Here is a 17,253-nt window from a genome sequence, read left to right as displayed (position 1 = left end):
TAACTGAGTAAATGTAATTTTCTACAATGACAGAACACAAACACACAACAAAAACAGTTTAGAGGACCGAACCAAACCACTTTTATTTCAGTCAGAGGAACCGCTCCACTGATGCAATCATCATAACCACATTTCCAAAACACGCGACTCATCGGCTCGCCTGCCTCGCCCGGTGACGCCGCCACCCCCGAGGAATCACATGACTCAGAGGCAAAGCGCTGACAACATCTGGGAGTCGCCTCCATGTCGATTGGACATTATTATAGTAAAGAAAGTTAGTAAAAGTGACATTTAGAGATAAAGGTCATGAAGAGGTGACGAGCAGCATTCACATCAGACGCACACGTCGCTCGTCTCACGACAACAATGAAAGTGAGTCGGAGAACATGCCGAGGGCGTCTGAATTTCAGACAGCGGCGATCCTGTCGAGTCCCACGGGGACACATGTGCAGGCGGCCATGACAGTTGCAGCATCACGTAGCTCCGACAATCAGATGCATTGGTTCCAGAATAACAATGATCATTATATTATCCTGTATCCCATTCATTCCCATTGTACATCACTAGGTTAGGGTGTGATGTGCACGGGTCAACGTTTATGATCAGACGTTTAAAAAAAAAAACTGATGTTCAAACAAGCAGGAATGAACAAAGAAGGCACTTCAAGTTTTCATGGTTTAACGACAATGGACATAAAACGACACAAATTAATTATTCCTTATTCGTCCTCTATGTACTTCACGCACCTTTCCTTTAAAATAAAGCCATCGAGGTAAACGCCACTCAACCAGACACCAAGTTAGAATCTTCTTCATCTGCTGATCAATTTTCAGACGACTGGCTATCGGGACGTGACGAGGATTTCAACAAATAAGATAAATAAGAAGATTAAAAAGTGAGAGAAAAGAAACAACTTACCAACCCGATCTTTTATCAATTCATGGTTTTGTCTATAAAATTGTGAAAAAAGCGACATTTTCGAAAAAACTGTCTGTACCATCAAGTTAATTGATTTATGAAGATTTAACAGGAAAGAGTAGAAAATAAGAGCTTTAAGGAGTACCATCATTTTTTGGCTTGTTTGGCTTTCGGACGTGTGATTAATATCTTCTTTAAATAGTTGAAATGATTTGTTCCAGGTGTACCCACACACACACACACACACATACACACACAACACACACACATGCATGCATACACACACACACACACACACACACACACACACACACAGTCCGATCAAGTGTTTGACACCTCAACACATCGATCACTGACACAAAGGACGGGACATGAGGAGTGGTGGGGGGGGAGTGTTTTGTGTTTTGTCTGTGTGAGAGTCTCTGACGCCCCCAGTGGACGACATGAAGATGCACAGGCTTCATCATTTCGTTCGTGGGCCAGCCCCGTCCATCATCTTCTGAAATAAAAAACGTGTCATCGCCACATCTCACGTATGAGTGTCTGTCGTCCGGCCGTGCTGATGAAACACAAGCGGCGAGGACGTCGGGTTCCTGTGTCCACTCCTCGTCTGGATCCACCCGACTGAGCCGGGAGGAGAGAGGGGCGGAGGTGGAAGTGCAGAAAGGAGGAGGAGAGGGAGGTGTCCCTGTATCACACCCGCTCGGGGTTGATGTCCTGGTTCACTCTGCGTCTGGGGAACAGCTTTCTCTTGAGGAGAATGAGCTGCAGGAAGAGAGGAAAGGGCATAATGAGACGTTGCATACAGGGAAGAGAAAACAAAAAACCCTTGTGTTGTCTGTCTCTCAGCGGGAGGATGACTCATATGTGAGAGAGGTGAAGCTGTTTGGCTAAACGTGGGAAATACTCTTTTTCAAAATCAATTTCTGGCAGAGTGATAGATCTGAAAATTGATAGCAGGAAGCTTTCGAGATGTTCCGATGCCATCTGTCCCTTCTCTCTTTTTCCGATACCTGATCTTTGCCTATCGACCGATGTGACGTTCCTTGCTTATTTTACATGTCAGGGTTTTAGTTGAGGGACTTTCCAGAGTGAAATATGACCAAACTGATGATATTTCAACTCTGGCTCCCACTGTACTTTGAATTTGAATTATAAAAGGCGTTCATCAGATCGGTACATAGATTCCTTTCCTCTTGGACAGGTATTTTGGCTGGTACTAGTATCGAAACATCTCTACTCAGCATTTCCTCTAATGGTAGCAACAAAACAATCGGCCGATCAGGAAACGCACACAAGTGCAGAGTGCACGCCTCCGCCAAGGCCCCAGCTGCACCACATTGGACACAGTCATGGATATCAGTTCCCTAAACATGCCCTGTTATCTTGTGTCATGTTAAAATAGTCGCCTCCTGGATCTGGTTTAATTCTAACAAAGCTTAAAGTCCTGTTTGGGACCGATTGACCAGCCGAGGGGTCTTGAATCAGAAACATCTAAAGTTTTCGTGAGGTGACTGACCCAGTGGACAAGTCCGGCACATTCCTCACTGGGAGAACTGGTCCCAAGGGCTCCTGCAGAGGAGGGGGGGGAATTCTCCTCAGGTCACTGCAACTATTAACCTTTCTTTCTGTTCGCCGAGGAGAAACTGGAAACCTTGGGATTAGGGAAGTGCCTCCAGGAGCTCAATGTCGAGCAGAATTAGTTAATTAATACTTGTTCCTGTCGCAAAGTGGACGGGTTAGACAGGAGAAGTCTCAGAAGAACAGGATCCAGATTCGCTAGAATATTCCTCAGACTCTTTCACAGCCAGAGCTAAAACTTACCTGGCAACAAAGCCGGTAAACTGTCTGACCCAAACCAACAAAGAGCGACAAGTCTCTTCTTTCACAGAGGACAACTGGGGGTCTTTCATTTCTGTAGAGTCCGGTCCTGGCTCAGATCTCCTCACTCGTGCGACACACGAGACGGACCCACCTCTCAGTGCAATCCCACTAACGCAGGTTTAAAATCATAGCTCCAGTGGGAATCAGGGGGAAAATGAGGTGTGTGTGTGTGTGAACCTAAGTCCCTTCGTCTGAATCTGTAAATAAATGCACTGACCTGTTCGGCGAAGAAGGACAAGACGGTGAAGATGACGAGCGTCACGAGGACACAGTGCGTCCAGAACTTCAGCTTGTCTCGATAAATCCGCCTGCGGGAAACAAAACAGAATTTGTCAGTTATAATTACAAGAAGCAGATTCATACGTCCGACATCAACAGATGCAGGTGTAAAATACATGATCCCTGATTTGAGACTTCCCCCTGGAGGACAGACTAGCTGTGATGTGATATTATATAACGAGACAGAAGTGTGCATTATCCAAAGGTCAACAGGGCAGGAGGGTGACGAGGTGACATCACCCGACGCCATCCGCCTGGCACCTCACAAACCAAAGGGGGGGGAGGGGGGGGGGACACGAGAGGTTCAGCTGTCCCATGATCTTACAAGTATCTTGAAGCCTGCAACTGATCTTAAGCAGCGGGGTCTAATGTTACAGTCTGTTCGCGATGCCGGCATGAACACAGGAGCAGGAGCCATGAAAAAAAACAAAACCTCTAAAACCCCCCGAGGGATTCCCACCGCTCCGACCTGGCAGCGCTCCACCACAGCCACAGATTCTTAACTCAGAGCGACTGGAGGAAAAAAAAACGAAACAAGACCTTGACAAATTACCGGCACACAAGCGACAAGGACCCCACTTCAGTTCTGGTGTGTGCGCTTTTCAGACATCAGTAACTGGTCGTCTGTGATGAATCAAGTTAATTGGTCGACAGAGAATTAATGGGCGGACCTGATCTGATCGTTAACTCACTTATCAACGTGCACTTCGGTTCCTCCAGTGTGAGGATTTAGAGCTTTTCTGTCATTACCTCTGCCAAGGACGCCACATTTCTACAGCTCAGGAACTACTCAACTCCTCTTTGTCACATTTTCCATTACTTTTTGGAGCAGATCAGGATCAAGGAATATTTCTTTCACTTTCTTGAACATAAAAACACCTATTTTATCCTTTTCATCCCTCACTTTCTTTCGCAGACCTTCATACCCCCCAACAGTTTAACAGTTTAACTTAACGACACTTCCTGTTAAGTTTGCTTTAACCCTAGCTCTGGCATTAGCGTTGTCTACCCGATGGAACGTACCACTCCTGGAGCTCGTCCATGTGCAGGAACCTGTTGCGATATTCCCTGGGCAGCTCAAACTGGGACGCCAGCGGGAACATGGACTCGTAGAAGTCTCTGAGCACAGCTTTCACTGTGGCAGCGTCTTTGTGGCTGTGGTCGATGTTGTCGTTGAGGCAGATGAACTTCCTGTTGGGGGGGAAACACAGACGTTAGTGCAGTTTGACAACACGTGCGTGGAAGATGTTGAGAGGGAAAACTGATTTGTGCGGACCTCGGATTCTTCCTGATGTCGTCTAACTGGCCGACCACATGCGACACGTTGGTGCGCACCATCTTGAACGCTATCTCCTGCTCTCCCATGATCTCGAACCTGTCCAACGGGAAGAGACGTTAGCAACAGGAGAACCCAACGTCTGAATTGTACGATGTTAACAGTGCGTGAAGACACACTTGTACTTATTCTGGTCTCTGAAGGCTTTGAGGATGCGTTCTGTGATGGGCTGACAGTGGAGGACGAGGCCTTTTGTAACTGGAGGCTGAAAAATATCAAATCAGAGCCAAAGAAATTCAGCCTAAAGTCCAATTCGCTGTTTTCATTTCAAGGCATTTAGAGAAGTGTTAATTATGTCTCACCATGCTGGGGTCGTAGTAGGTCTCCTGCGTGGGGTTCACCAGGTGGAGCAGGGTCAGGTTGGTCGGGAGAGTCTTGGAGCAGTTGATCAACATCTGCTCCAGGCCTGTCAGATCCTACAAGACGCCACAATGACAAATTCAAAGAGAATGACGTCGTCTTCTTAAAATATGTAAGTGAGAGATGTGGTTTGTTTTTACAGCCAGGACCGACCTGGAGGCTGAGGGGCAGCTCGTGGATCCTTGTGGCGAGAGTTCGAATCTCCCGGTCGGACAGAACGCCCGAGTGATCCGTGTCGATCTCGTCAAACACCTCGGAGACGTTGAGCTGCTGCTGAGCGCTCATCAGGAAGTAGAAGTACGAGAAGGCGAACTGCATGTCCTCCGAGTGACGCACGTGGTGGGCGGACGTCTTGTCAAACTCCTCTGGGAATCTGAGGGAAAGTGTAGAGAGGTTTTTAAGATGCTGCCTCTTCAGGAAAACGTATATATAAAAAACATATAAAAGTCTCACGTGTCCTGCATCTCCTGCATGATGAGTCGGTCGATCATGTGAGGCATGTGCGCCGGGACTTTGCGGGACGTGAAGCCAAACTGTTTGTTGAGCAGCTTGTTGACGTAGCGAAGGGATTCGCCAAACGTGTCCCGCAGCCTCCGGGCTGTGGCGCCGCCGTCGGTCACGTACATCAGCTCTTTCTTCAGACGCTCCCCTTCCTGTGGGGGCGACACAGAGGACATGATGTCGGAGGAAATCAAAAATACATGACTTTAGCTGAACAGTGAAAGTCGTTGGCTCATACCTCAAGTAGTCCCTGGAAGTACTTCCTCTTCTCCCAGGGCAGGAAGCCTCGATCCGAGGAGGTGAAGTGCTGGAGCCTCCTCCCGCCTGGAGCTCCTCCTCCTGCAGCGTTGGTCGGATCATTCTGACTCTCAGCACTTCTGATTTTGGAGATTTCCTTCAGCAGCTTGAAAGTCAAAGGTTTTTCGATGGCGGCTTTCACGGGAGGTTTAGATGGTTCCAGCTCTTTGTGCACATCTTCGATGTGGACGGGGACAAGAGGAGTGACCGGTGGTTCTTTCACAGCCGCGTCTTTATTTGCGTTGTGATTTTGCTGAACGATGTTTTCAGCTTCTCGTTTTGGCTCTCCCTCCAGGTCTTTGTAAGGCTTCCTCTGAACCTTGGCTTCACCCTCATCAGAGACCTGCTGCTGTTGAGCCAGTGTCTCGAAAGGTTTGAGAAGCTCGGCCTTTGTGAGGTTAAAACCCTTCACAGTAATGTCCCCGTTGAGCAGCTTCTCCTCCAGCTTCTGCAGCTCAGTGCGTATGACAGCTGGTAAAAGTGACACGTTCAGTGAAGGGACCTCGATGGCGATCTCCAGCTGCCTCGTCTGGATCCTCGGACCTCGTTTGTCCTCTGGAACATCTGAGAAAGCCACAACGGGCTCAGGAGCCAGCGTCGGCTTTGCCTCTATGCTCTCGTCTTTGCTCGTGGTCTTGGACACGTTGGCGAGAGGAACCTCGCGGGTGTCGATGGCTACGCCGAAAGTCATCGTGAACTCCTTGTTGTCGTATCCTTGGAAGGTGAGGTTGTACTGGATCTGCGTGGCGTTGTGCCCGGGGTAAAGAAGCAAGTGCACGGTCTGCCACTTGTTGGCGACAGAGGTGTGACGGACCACCGGGTTGTCGCTGACCTGGGCCTCGGACACTCTGCGGGCAAAACTTTTGAAGCTGAAAAACGGCCTGACCTCTCCCAGGGGGAGAGTGTAGAGGGTCCGGTTCCTCTGGAGGGTCACACCAAGCAGCTCGTTGAAATGCTCTACAGACATAAATACACAATTAAGACTATGACGCCATTACAAGGTCGACTGAAAAGAATCGTCCTTGAACAAAAGTGAGGATTCTCTTTATCTTGAAACCATAGGCATCTGATTGCCTGTAGATTTACCTTTGCCACAGTCGCCCACGTCGAAGCCGCATGCCAGTACATTGCAGGCCTGGTCGCAGAACTTGTCAGCCAGCCAGGAGTTGGCACAGCCTTGATTGCAATAGGACGTCCCCCCGAGTCCTCCGATACCACCTCCGTACTGCCACAGATGACCGGCCCCCACACCGGGCTCGCCACCGACACCAGGGGCGAACCGACCGTTCCCAGCTGAGCCTGTAAGGAAGAGGGCAACACTTCATATGTATCCTGGAGTACTTTCAAGGACCTGCAGCCGCCCTGATGACCAATACAAGCGTATCAACACAGACATGACAGTGTTGGCTTACCCTGGCAGTCTCCTCCATCCCAGTCACACAAAGAGTTATTGCAAGTTTTGTCACAGTAGCCATCTTTGATCCAGGAGCCCGGGCAGCCCTCAGCACAGTTAGGAACCGGCCAGGTGAGATACACCTGCAGAGAAGAGAGAGAGGAGCAGACTCAAGGTCAGTTTGTACTCAACTATCACAGACTACTTCCATAATGATGTATGATACTCCCATGAGGCCACGTTCTCACCTTCTGTCCTTTGGAGTGGCTGTAGAAGTCGTCCGGCCACACCTCCTTGCCAAACATCACGTCGTCGTTGAGGTAGATGAACTTCTGGGAGAGCCCCGGGATGCGGTGGATGTGGGTCTCTATGGCCGGGGAGCTGAAGGTGGGAAGGTGGCTGCGGTTCTGGAAGATGTCCTGCAGGTCAAAGAAGAAAAACGTTGATAAAACAACAAACACTTTCCAGTACGACAACATATGCAAGCATTAGTTTGGTCACTAATTTTGAACCTTTCATCTGCTTATAAACTTGAACATGTGACATAAGATTAGACGTCAGTGAAAGCCATCTGACAACCGAGCACCAGAGCGCACCATGGTCGAGATTCTTACCTGATGGGAGACGACGGTGACTCTGGGGTTGTCCAGGTTGAGCCAGGAGGGAATCTGCCCATTAGTGACGATGAAGATGTGCCTCACCCAGGGAGCGTGTTGCTCCACCGAGCGCAGCGAGTAGCGCAGCTCCTCGTTGTCCTCGAATCGGCTGGCGGAGACGTCTTCGTCGTGTTTGGACTGAAGATGAGATGCAGAGAAGAAAATACTGAGCTGTTCTAAAATGAACCTACACGGTTTTCATTACTTACTCATATTCTTTGACATGTGAGAGACAGGAAGGAGCAGTCGTACCTGAGAGATGGCGGTGAGGTCCCAGAACAGGTAGCCGGGGCTGATGGTTAACTCTTTCCCGTCCAGGGTCAGGTTCTTCTTCGCCTGCTGCGTCAGGTCAGAGAAGTCCTGCTGGGTGTTCAGGTGGAGCAGGGCGATGCTTGCCTCCGAGTACAACTCAAACTGAGGGAGAAACACAGAGAGAGATCATGGTGAGTGAGCAGTTTGTATGATTGTCCTCATTTAAGATTTGTGTTTTAAGGAATCTCTCAAATATTAGATCTCCAGGAGCTTCATCATTTCGATAAATTCAAATAACGCAGTGAATGATCATGGAAACTAAGCATCATCCTCTTCCTGGTGCATCCAAACCAGCACATCAAGGGTCCAACAAGAAACTAACTGGTATGCACTGGAAAAGTAAGATTTTCAGTTGCTGTGTCTCTAATAAACACATCGACGCACAGAACTTTTGTGAAAGACTTTCATGATCTACTGACTTCTCCTCTGCTGCCACCGTGAGGTGGACATTTGGGGATTTGAGTGAAATATCATGACAACTGCCGGGTGGCCTGTTGTGAATGTGGCACAGATAACACCGGTCAGATGAGGACAAACTCTCATAACTTCGGTGATCCCCCGACTTCCTATGTGGCGCCATCGTCAGGCCGACTTAATTTGCCAGACAGTTTGGCTCGTGACCAAATACCTGGAAAAACTAAAGACATTCCCAGTGATAATAAGCAAACATTGGTGCGATCATGGGCCTGACCTAGAATAGCCCGAAGTAGCTATTACAGGATACAGAACAATAACTTATAAGATCTACTTTACAGTATAAACCAGTTGGTCTCCTGCTGCAAATCCTTTCCAAGCTCAAAAGCATCTCAAGTCCCCAGAGATGCAGTGTTGTGCAACCTCACTGTCAACAGGTCCAGTCTGTAGTTTCCCAACTTTAAGTCCAAACAACTCAAATCCTCACATGCACTGTGGGGAAATCCCAAACAGTGATTTCTCAAGAGTCACATGACGAGCAGCGTGATGTGATCTCGTGACAGAGACGTCTGTCATCGACACGGGAAGATTTCTGAAAGATGGACACGAGATTTATGATGGGATTTGTGATCCTGACAGCTCAGGGTTGACCTTTGACCCCAACGGGTACAAAGGTCAAATCAAAGCTCTCTGTGTGTGTCTGTTTGTGCTTGTGTGATTGTGTATGTAAAGAGTTGTCAGTTTGGAGAGTTCTTCTCCAAGGGGGTATGATGGAGTTGGCTCTCTGTCTGACCTCAGGGGAGCTATGAGAGGCACAGTGTGTGTGTGTGTGTGTGTGTGTGTGTGTGTGTGTGCGTGTGTGTGTGTGTGTGTGTGCGTGTACTTGATGTATGTTAGTGTCCCCCTGTGGCCTCGTCTCTTTTAAAACCATCTGTCCCACCTCCCTCGTCTCTCTAACTCTAATCTTCCCAGAAAAAGACCGACCTTGTCTCCCTCCATCATCCTGAATCCACAACAACGACCCAGCGTCTCGTGTTCTGTCTCGACTCGTCCATTCTCCTCCGCTTCCGTTTTTAGGTGAGGAGACTCGCAGAGGCTTTAAAACACAGCCGGGGTCTGGCAGAGAGAATGCCTGGCCCCCGGATCACGTTGCCATCTTTATTGTGGCTCTCTTTATAGTCTTGATAAGTGTGTAACACATGCACACACAGCAGAGGCGTGAGGAGGCCTCACATAAACACATACGGCTGTTTACTTACATCACAATGCAGATAAAACATTAAAATAATAAAATACAGAGAAAATCCTTAGATTAATTGACTTGTGATGAGGATAAGCAGCATAGATAAGGGATGGATAGTGCTATGGAAATCGTGTTAATTCACTTTTATGTTTTTTATCAGTCTGCATTGTTTTCAGGCCGCTCTAACCCAGGATGACAGAACATAGAGTAAAGTCAGGAAGAAGATTTTTCCATATTTGTGTCATAATACAGAGTTCCCTTTTCTCTCTCTGGCTTCATAACTAAACCTTCAGTCATGTGCTTATACTGACTTATACTTCAGGTGATTATCAGTCCCCGTAAGGAGGCATGATTAGGGGATTGATATTTAGGAGTCTTGGCAATTTAGTGCAAACTAGAAATCCAGATCTAGTGAATGTTATTGTGGTTTCTTAAGGGGGCCCATCAGCACAAAGACACACATCTTGTACTTTCCTTGTCTGTGGAGACGAGCCACCATGTGACCCGATACACACTCATAAAACTACACACTAATACAAACACATCAACAGGCCTTTTCACAAACGCCGAGGTCACGGCTCGACAGGCGACGGCTGCGGCAGATGAGCGGGGCCGCGGGGCAGCTTTCATCACCGGGACACAGTCTAACACCGGCTATAAATACCGACCGTCTCTCACTGCTGAACCTCTCCCTCCACACTATGCACATCATCCCTCTTTCACAGAACTGGCCTGGCGACGCCAGGAAATACCTTGAAATCCAAACTGTGCATTGTGTGGTGGCGCGTGGAGCCCCAATCCCTCCGCGGCCAAACACGCACACACACACACTTTCCATCATCCCTCCTGAACCTTGTGTGACTCCACATGTCCCGGAGTCGTCTCTCGTCCCAGTACACACACTCAGTTTGACGCCTGCTACACCCGCCCCGGCTTGTTCCACTTGTAAAACATCTCAACTGGTGTTCAAACAGGTAAATCCAGGTATAAATAGGTGTGTAAATAGATGTATGTGTGTGTGTTTGTGTATGTGTGTGTGTGTGTGTGTGTGTGAGAGTGCAGGGAAGGTCAGTAAAATCCTGCCGACCTTTCAGCACACTGGCTGGCGCCATGCCACCCCAAACAGTTGTTCCCCTGTTAACCCCCGCACCGCCAGCTAAGGTTACAGGCAGAATGCCGCCAGTTATTATCACATGACCCAGCAGGCTGCACCGCGGCAGAACCTGGAGACCTATGGAATGGCACGATGGGACAACTGGGTTCCGTGATGATATGTAGGTTAAACACTGTTAACCTACATATCATCACACAATGTAAATGCACTTCTGCCTCCGCTGAGGGACGTGGACGCCGCTCGTTCACTTGTGACTGTGACAGGATCATAACATTGTGTATTAGATCTATTAAAGGGTTTAATCAGACTCACTAAGCTGAGTTTAACATTAAGATCAGTTCATATAGATTGTTCATAAGACATAACATTGTTTAGGTATATATTATTTTGTCCATGTACCATTTTGAAAAAAACACCTCTCAGCCAACATCACAATATAATTTAGACTAAAAAGAAAAACTGCACATTCCAAAAGAATGATGTAGTATTGATTATTAGACTTAAAAATAACATGTACACTACTGTTTTACTTACATTGCTTGTATTATATATTCATATCTTCGTTATATTATAGTTTTATATTTTGAATTTCATGTATTTGTGTTCTGTTTATCTTATGCTTTGTTTTTAATGTCCACCTTTGGAAGCTGATAAAGTTACTAAATAAACAAATCTCTTAAATCACTGCCTTTACATCCATAAATAACATCATGCTGTTATTTTATGAAAGTACTGGAGAAATGCTTCGGTATTTTCAGGCTTTGTAAAAGCTCCAAAGATAAATAGAACTGTTTCACACCTTTGTTTTGCAATCAGCTGATAAAAGGACTGTTAGAAAAGACACTGTCTAACTAATCTCCAATTAATCCTCATCAGCCGTGTGATAATGTTCATTATCAGAGGACGGGACAAACACCTGACTCGTCCCCACACGTCTGATGTCCACTGACTGTCTTGTTTTCCTTGATCATTTCACAGTAATCCAGGCTCATTAGTGACATTCCTCGCTCTCAAAATATACAGCACCCCCCCCCCCCCCCCCAAGCTAAACACAGATACACTACTCTTCATCCACATCGAAACAGAAGTGATCAGAATGGAAAAAGAGCTTATTTAGCAGGACGGACCAGAATATCAGATATTTGTTAAGATGCTGTGATGAATAAAAAGATCTACAGGTAAAATAAAGTTGATGTGTCTCTAGTAGCGATGACACACAAACATCCTCTGACAGTGCAAGAGCGACACCTGGTGACAGAGTCAGTGAAGTTCACATGAACTTTACAGAAACTTCCATCAACTTGAAGTGATGGAAACTGAAGTGCCTGTTTGTGCAACTCTGCCTCCTGCTGGTCAGTCAGGAAGAGAACATGGGCTCCAACCGCAAGTTTGAAATTTATTAACTATTAAACTATAATAGAAAAGGGTTGGATGCATCTAGAAAATGTGGAGTTGTCCCTTTTGGTTATTTTTCCAAAATGCAGTGGGTGTAATAAACAGAATGATTTCAAAATAAAAATATTAAAAAAAAAACATAATGCCTCATTTACACAACACGATTTTTAGCCCAACTTTTGCAGTTTCAGACAAGTTTTGGAAGTTGCCTCACAACTGCAGGATTCCAATCCGACGACAATAGTTTATGTATTCGGAACTTGGCATCAGCATCACAAAACCACCGGGACTCACTTCAACAAGGAACCAAGTATTGTTTTCCAATTCACTGCCTGATGATCTGAAGAGTTTACCTGTTTGATCTTGCTGGTTATGACCGAGGGGAGTTTGACTCGCAGCGTCTCCGTCTCCTTATAGGACGCCGGGAAGCCGCTCAGATACGCCAGAGTCTGCATGCGGATCAGACCTGGAGCTTCTTTATCGGTCGTCTGCAAAAACACACATACTTTTAATCTGAGTGGAATGTAGGGGGGGCCGCAGGGTATTTGCATCACATTTCCGTACAGTTATGAACTCACCAGGTAACATCTGGACACTGTGAATTTCTGCTCTTCTCTGGACACATCTGTAAAGGCTTTATCAGCTGTAAAACAAACAGCAAGCAAAGTGAGTGACACAGCAGCTGCAGGATGTTAATAAACAGATAAAAGATGTGACAGCAGACTTCTCGTCACCACTCAGACTGATGAGTTTAAACGTGGGCAGACTACAGGAGGGAGTAATGACTTTCCCAACACAATACTTTAAACATGACAGCGCTTTTGATCGACTAACGGCTGCGTTTCTCTGTGATGAAAATCAAGTTTCTTTCTGTCGTTCTTTATTTGATCTGTTTTCATTTTTGAATCAACGTGTGTGTGGATATTTCTTGTCCTCTGGTTTCCGTTGCATCTGTCCAGCAGCCAGCGTTTATCATTGTTACCTTCGACAGAGCAACATCGGAGGCTCAGTCACCAACAATATAACACTAGTCAATAACGAGTTGATAATCTGACAGCTCAGGAGCGATAGAGCAACATATTTCTATATTTAACCCCTTTATAGTTTGTGAGAATTAATCACTGGCTTATTAAGTCTTTAAAGGGAACATAATCCCCTGTAACTGTTTATTCTTGTCTACACCTGTCACATATAAAAATAAGCTATGTGCAATTGTCTGATGATAAATTCACCTCAATCAATGGAAATAAGGAGGCTTCTGAAATCTTCTCCCTCGCCCACAGATTCTACACATTCACATGCAGAGTCTGTTTAGAGACAAGTTTTGTGTGTCACGTCCGTTTTTTTAATTTCTCTCCCTCCAGAATCTCTCGCTCCATCAAATCAAAGAACTCTCTGATCTCATTCTAGCATTTAAGCATTTCAGAATTCACTTGTTTTTACCGTCAGCCTGCGAGTGGAAGACGACCACAGACACGAAGGGTTTCGTGATCAGCTGCAGCTCTTTGGCGGCGGCGAAGGCGGCGGAGAGCGACGGCAGCTCTTTGAGGGAGACGTTGGCCGGCAGGGCGGGGTCCAGGGCCAGCATGGGCGCCAGGATGCAGTGGGACAGGAGACATTCTTGCTTACCACTAAAAACAAATAGAAGAGAAAATCATATACATCTCCATGCCATATAGGTTTGTGGTTTTTACACTGAAAGATAACTTGGGTGTGTGTGTGTGGTGGGGGGGGGGGGGGGGGGGGATTAGTCATGTTCACACCATTTGCAAAACATTTCCTTTGTGGAAATGTTGCATCGAGCCCCTGTTTGCATCTTCAGGTGAAACAAATAGACAGAAGGACGGACGGGGGAATTTGGAAACTCTTAAATCTTCATATGGCAGAATCTTTACTTTGCGGCACACAAATGGTTAAACTACAAAATCAGTCAGTAGCTCTCAACTAACTGATATCCGAAGAGTTTTATTCGATCCGTGGTGAAAACAGACTCGACTTCCTGTTTCAACATTAAAGTCTGGGTTCACACATGTGGTTTCATCATGTCTTTAACTGACACTTCAAAGTACAGGTCTGAGAGTCAGAGAGTCTGAGGTGTTTCTGCAGTTTTGTCGACCTCATTAACCGACACCAGGGGGAAAGGTTTAAAAAAACGAATATTCTGGGTAGTGAAGTGCGATAAAGAAAAGAACGCAGCACTAGCTGCAACCTCAAGATATAAAGATACAACATATTTAAAATTAAGAGCTTAGAAGGTTTAAGGTTAAATTTGTGCGTAGAGCTGTTGTGCTTGTTGTAAAAAATAAAAGTGGCCAGTGAGTGTGTGTACAATGAGACAAAATACAGGCGTGTACACAAAGGTACAAATCCTTTGCACATATAGAGTTGTATTATATCTCTGTGGGAAATGGTGCAAAAATTATAGAGCTCAAATACTTTATTACTTGCACATCGGCCATATAATGATTATAACTTGTATTTGATTGACTTGTTTAACAAAGACTTTACAAACTGAAGGATTTAAAATAACAGAGAAGGTAAATAAAAGCAATGAACTTATTTGGTGGCATCTGTAATGTATTAGAAAAAATATGAGAAAATAGAAAAACCTCAGCAGCATTAAAAAAGACCAAAAAAATGATAAAACATTATGGATGTTACAAATAAAGCTGAATTTGACTAAAGGGAGGATGTAATATGACCGCATTAGTTTTTAGTTGTGTCATGTAACTAATAACCTCACCTGTCTTTTGGGACTTCAGTTGTCTCGCTTGCATTTTTCCCCAGACGTTCCCTATAAGCAAAGATTCACAACAAATTGAATTCATATTATTTTCATAACATTGTGAAGCAGAGCGTCATTCGAGGCAAATAAAAAAATATCATATTTTCATATCATTCTAAAAGATATTTCATAAGAGAAGAAATGTTCAGAGACTTTGAGGCACGTCTCCTGAGGCGTTTTCAAACCTTTGACCTCTCTGAGTGAAGATGACAAATATAGCAGCACAGGTTTGTTAATAATTCTGACTCTATTCAGGCTGTGAAAACTCATGAGTGAGTGTGTTAGCTCCTGATAGTTTCATAGACTGAAGTAAAAGGTTTATGTTGAACTGTGACCACAGGTTACACAGGCTGCAGTGTTTCTGCATAACCGTCACATCGGCATTGCAACAGCTCAGGACTGTGGAGCCACATCTACCTCAGAGCTCTTTGTTCCTCCTCCAGCTGCTCTTTGACCGTCTTCAGCTCCTTCAGCAGAGCCGTGTCTGTGCCGTTCACCCACGTGTACACCACGTCGATGGGCATGGGCAGACAGAGCCTGGAACACAGAGACACTCGTGTAACTCAGACTGAAACTGCAGAGCTGCGACCCCGTTTCCCTCCCCCACAGTGAACACCTCGCTGCACCTCGTCAACTTCAAGAGAACGATGCAAACGGTCGGGCTTGTTAGTTTTTTGCAGATATTCGGCTCGTGATTTGCATATTTTTGCAAGCCTGACAAATCCTAACCCTTTACTTCAATGTAAATTTGTATTCAAGTTCCATATATGTGGTTGTATTTTCCTATTAAATTACTGATGACTATTAATAAGAACCTTTTCGGTTGAAAAGAGCATTAATCACATTTCTTTGCATGACAGGTTTTGATAAAAACATATTAGGAATAACTGATGATTTGGCCCATATGTCAGTATGGAACATTTATTACGCATATTCAAGGGACTGACATTTCTCTCTCCAATAAGATTTAAAACCTCTCGCTCTGACTTCAGCAATAAATAAACAATCGTCTGCTTATGAACTTTCCCATTTGAGTAAGTGAGGGAGAGACACGGCTGTGGGATTCATAGGTAAATGTAAAGTTTGCTCACCTGCTTTGGAAGGATTTTCCACCCACGTTATCTCTGTAGGAGTCAAACAGAACATGATACTGGTCTCGACTCCACTCAACCACCACCTGTAAATGCAGAGAGGGGACGTGAACCCACGATATCAAACTGAAAAAGTCACAGATTTCTTGTGTCTTGCACCGATTGTGACTCGGAAAACTATGGAACTGTTTTTTAAGGTGGACAAAATATCCAAACAGCACAAGAAGAAAACATTCTGGTCTTCCTTAACAGCTTATATGTCAAATTCCCAAATGTTTCTTAAAGAAATTATGAAGTAACAAGGTTTTTACAACGTACTTTGAATCACTTATTCTTGTGGGGGTTTATTATGAGGCCGAATTTGCACGAGTGCTTTAAAGATTCGTGAAACGTCTCGATTACAGCTGATTAGCTCGGTTAGTCGAACAAAGAGGTTGTTTACTCCCTAAAAAGGAGGATTTCTGGAGGGAGTCTGGTTGGATGGCAGGAGGTGCAGCTCAGCCGGAACTGCACCGGGTCGGCCGACGCTCGCTCGCCCGGCGGACCTGCATGCTGGCCGGGGAGAGAAGTCAAGAAGAACCCGCTCACCTCTCCGAACTGGAAGGCGGAAACGATCATGAGGACGATGCCCCCGAAGCAGAGGTAGAGCCCGTAGCGGTGCGACAGGCATGTGTACGTCTGCCGCTGGACGAGCTTCAGCACCGAGTTGACGACTACCATGATTCCGCGCGGCGACGCATAGCGCTGCATTCATTCAGAGAACCGCGACCATCATGGGAAAGTAAACAGCACACGGGCCGACCCCGGATCTGTCAGCTGACCCGCCGCTGCCTGAGTCACATGACCGACGACCGCCGGGGCCTGGTGCCGCCCCCTCGCTGCTGCAGCACGTTGACGCCCTCTGCCGGCGGGGAGTAAGATTCTCCCCCTTTCCCCTGTGATACCTGAAAGACACGCGGGCTTCGAACCAACAACCTGCGCTGATAGAAGGACATGAAGTAATGCAAATAAAAATTTACATTCAATTAGAAAACTATACGTGCAAATCAAGGAAACAACTTCATCAACTTAACGCAACACAGGCAAATACAAAAACGTGCTGCACTGCAAAAACGCAAACTCACACATATTTGCATGATCTGGCACTATTCTGACTCAAGATGGCGGCGTTGGTATCTACTGTATTCTGGCTTCATTTTGGGATAGTGTGAGCAAGAGGAAACGCATCGTCCATCCTTATTTACAGTCTATGGTTCAAGGGCCAGAATAATCACC

At 46.0% G+C, this 17,253-nt stretch overlaps 1 protein-coding gene across 2 annotated transcripts; it reads right to left on the bottom strand.

The window, feature by feature from the left end:
* Window positions 1-52: 52 nt before the first annotated feature.
* gnptab (N-acetylglucosamine-1-phosphate transferase subunits alpha and beta) lies at window positions 53-16,778 on the bottom strand. Of its 2 annotated transcripts, none has more exons than XM_062383236.1 (21): window positions 16,567-16,778; window positions 15,979-16,064; window positions 15,305-15,424; window positions 14,846-14,896; window positions 13,546-13,733; window positions 12,681-12,745; window positions 12,456-12,590; window positions 7,877-8,038; window positions 7,583-7,762; window positions 7,217-7,387; window positions 6,988-7,111; window positions 6,662-6,874; window positions 5,517-6,532; window positions 5,231-5,430; window positions 4,931-5,150; window positions 4,720-4,833; window positions 4,537-4,622; window positions 4,358-4,456; window positions 4,105-4,272; window positions 3,020-3,110; window positions 53-1,683 (listed from the first exon to the last, which is right to left on the bottom strand). In XM_062383236.1, exons 1-21 carry the CDS (start codon window positions 16,726-16,728, stop codon window positions 1,612-1,614), a joined length of 3,723 nt encoding a protein of 1,240 aa, XP_062239220.1. In that variant the 5' UTR covers window positions 16,729-16,778; the 3' UTR covers window positions 53-1,611. The 2 variants fall into 2 exon arrangements, with proteins under 2 accessions (XP_062239220.1, XP_062239221.1); XM_062383237.1 differs by having other exon boundaries at window positions 4,543-4,622.
* Between the last annotated feature and the right edge of the window lie 475 nt (window positions 16,779-17,253).

The sequence above is a fragment of the Platichthys flesus genome, chromosome 23 (genome assembly GCF_949316205.1).
Source record: "Platichthys flesus chromosome 23, fPlaFle2.1, whole genome shotgun sequence".
NCBI lineage: Eukaryota > Metazoa > Chordata > Actinopteri > Pleuronectiformes > Pleuronectidae > Platichthys > Platichthys flesus.
This window is presented reverse-complemented; position numbering and strand designations above follow the sequence as displayed.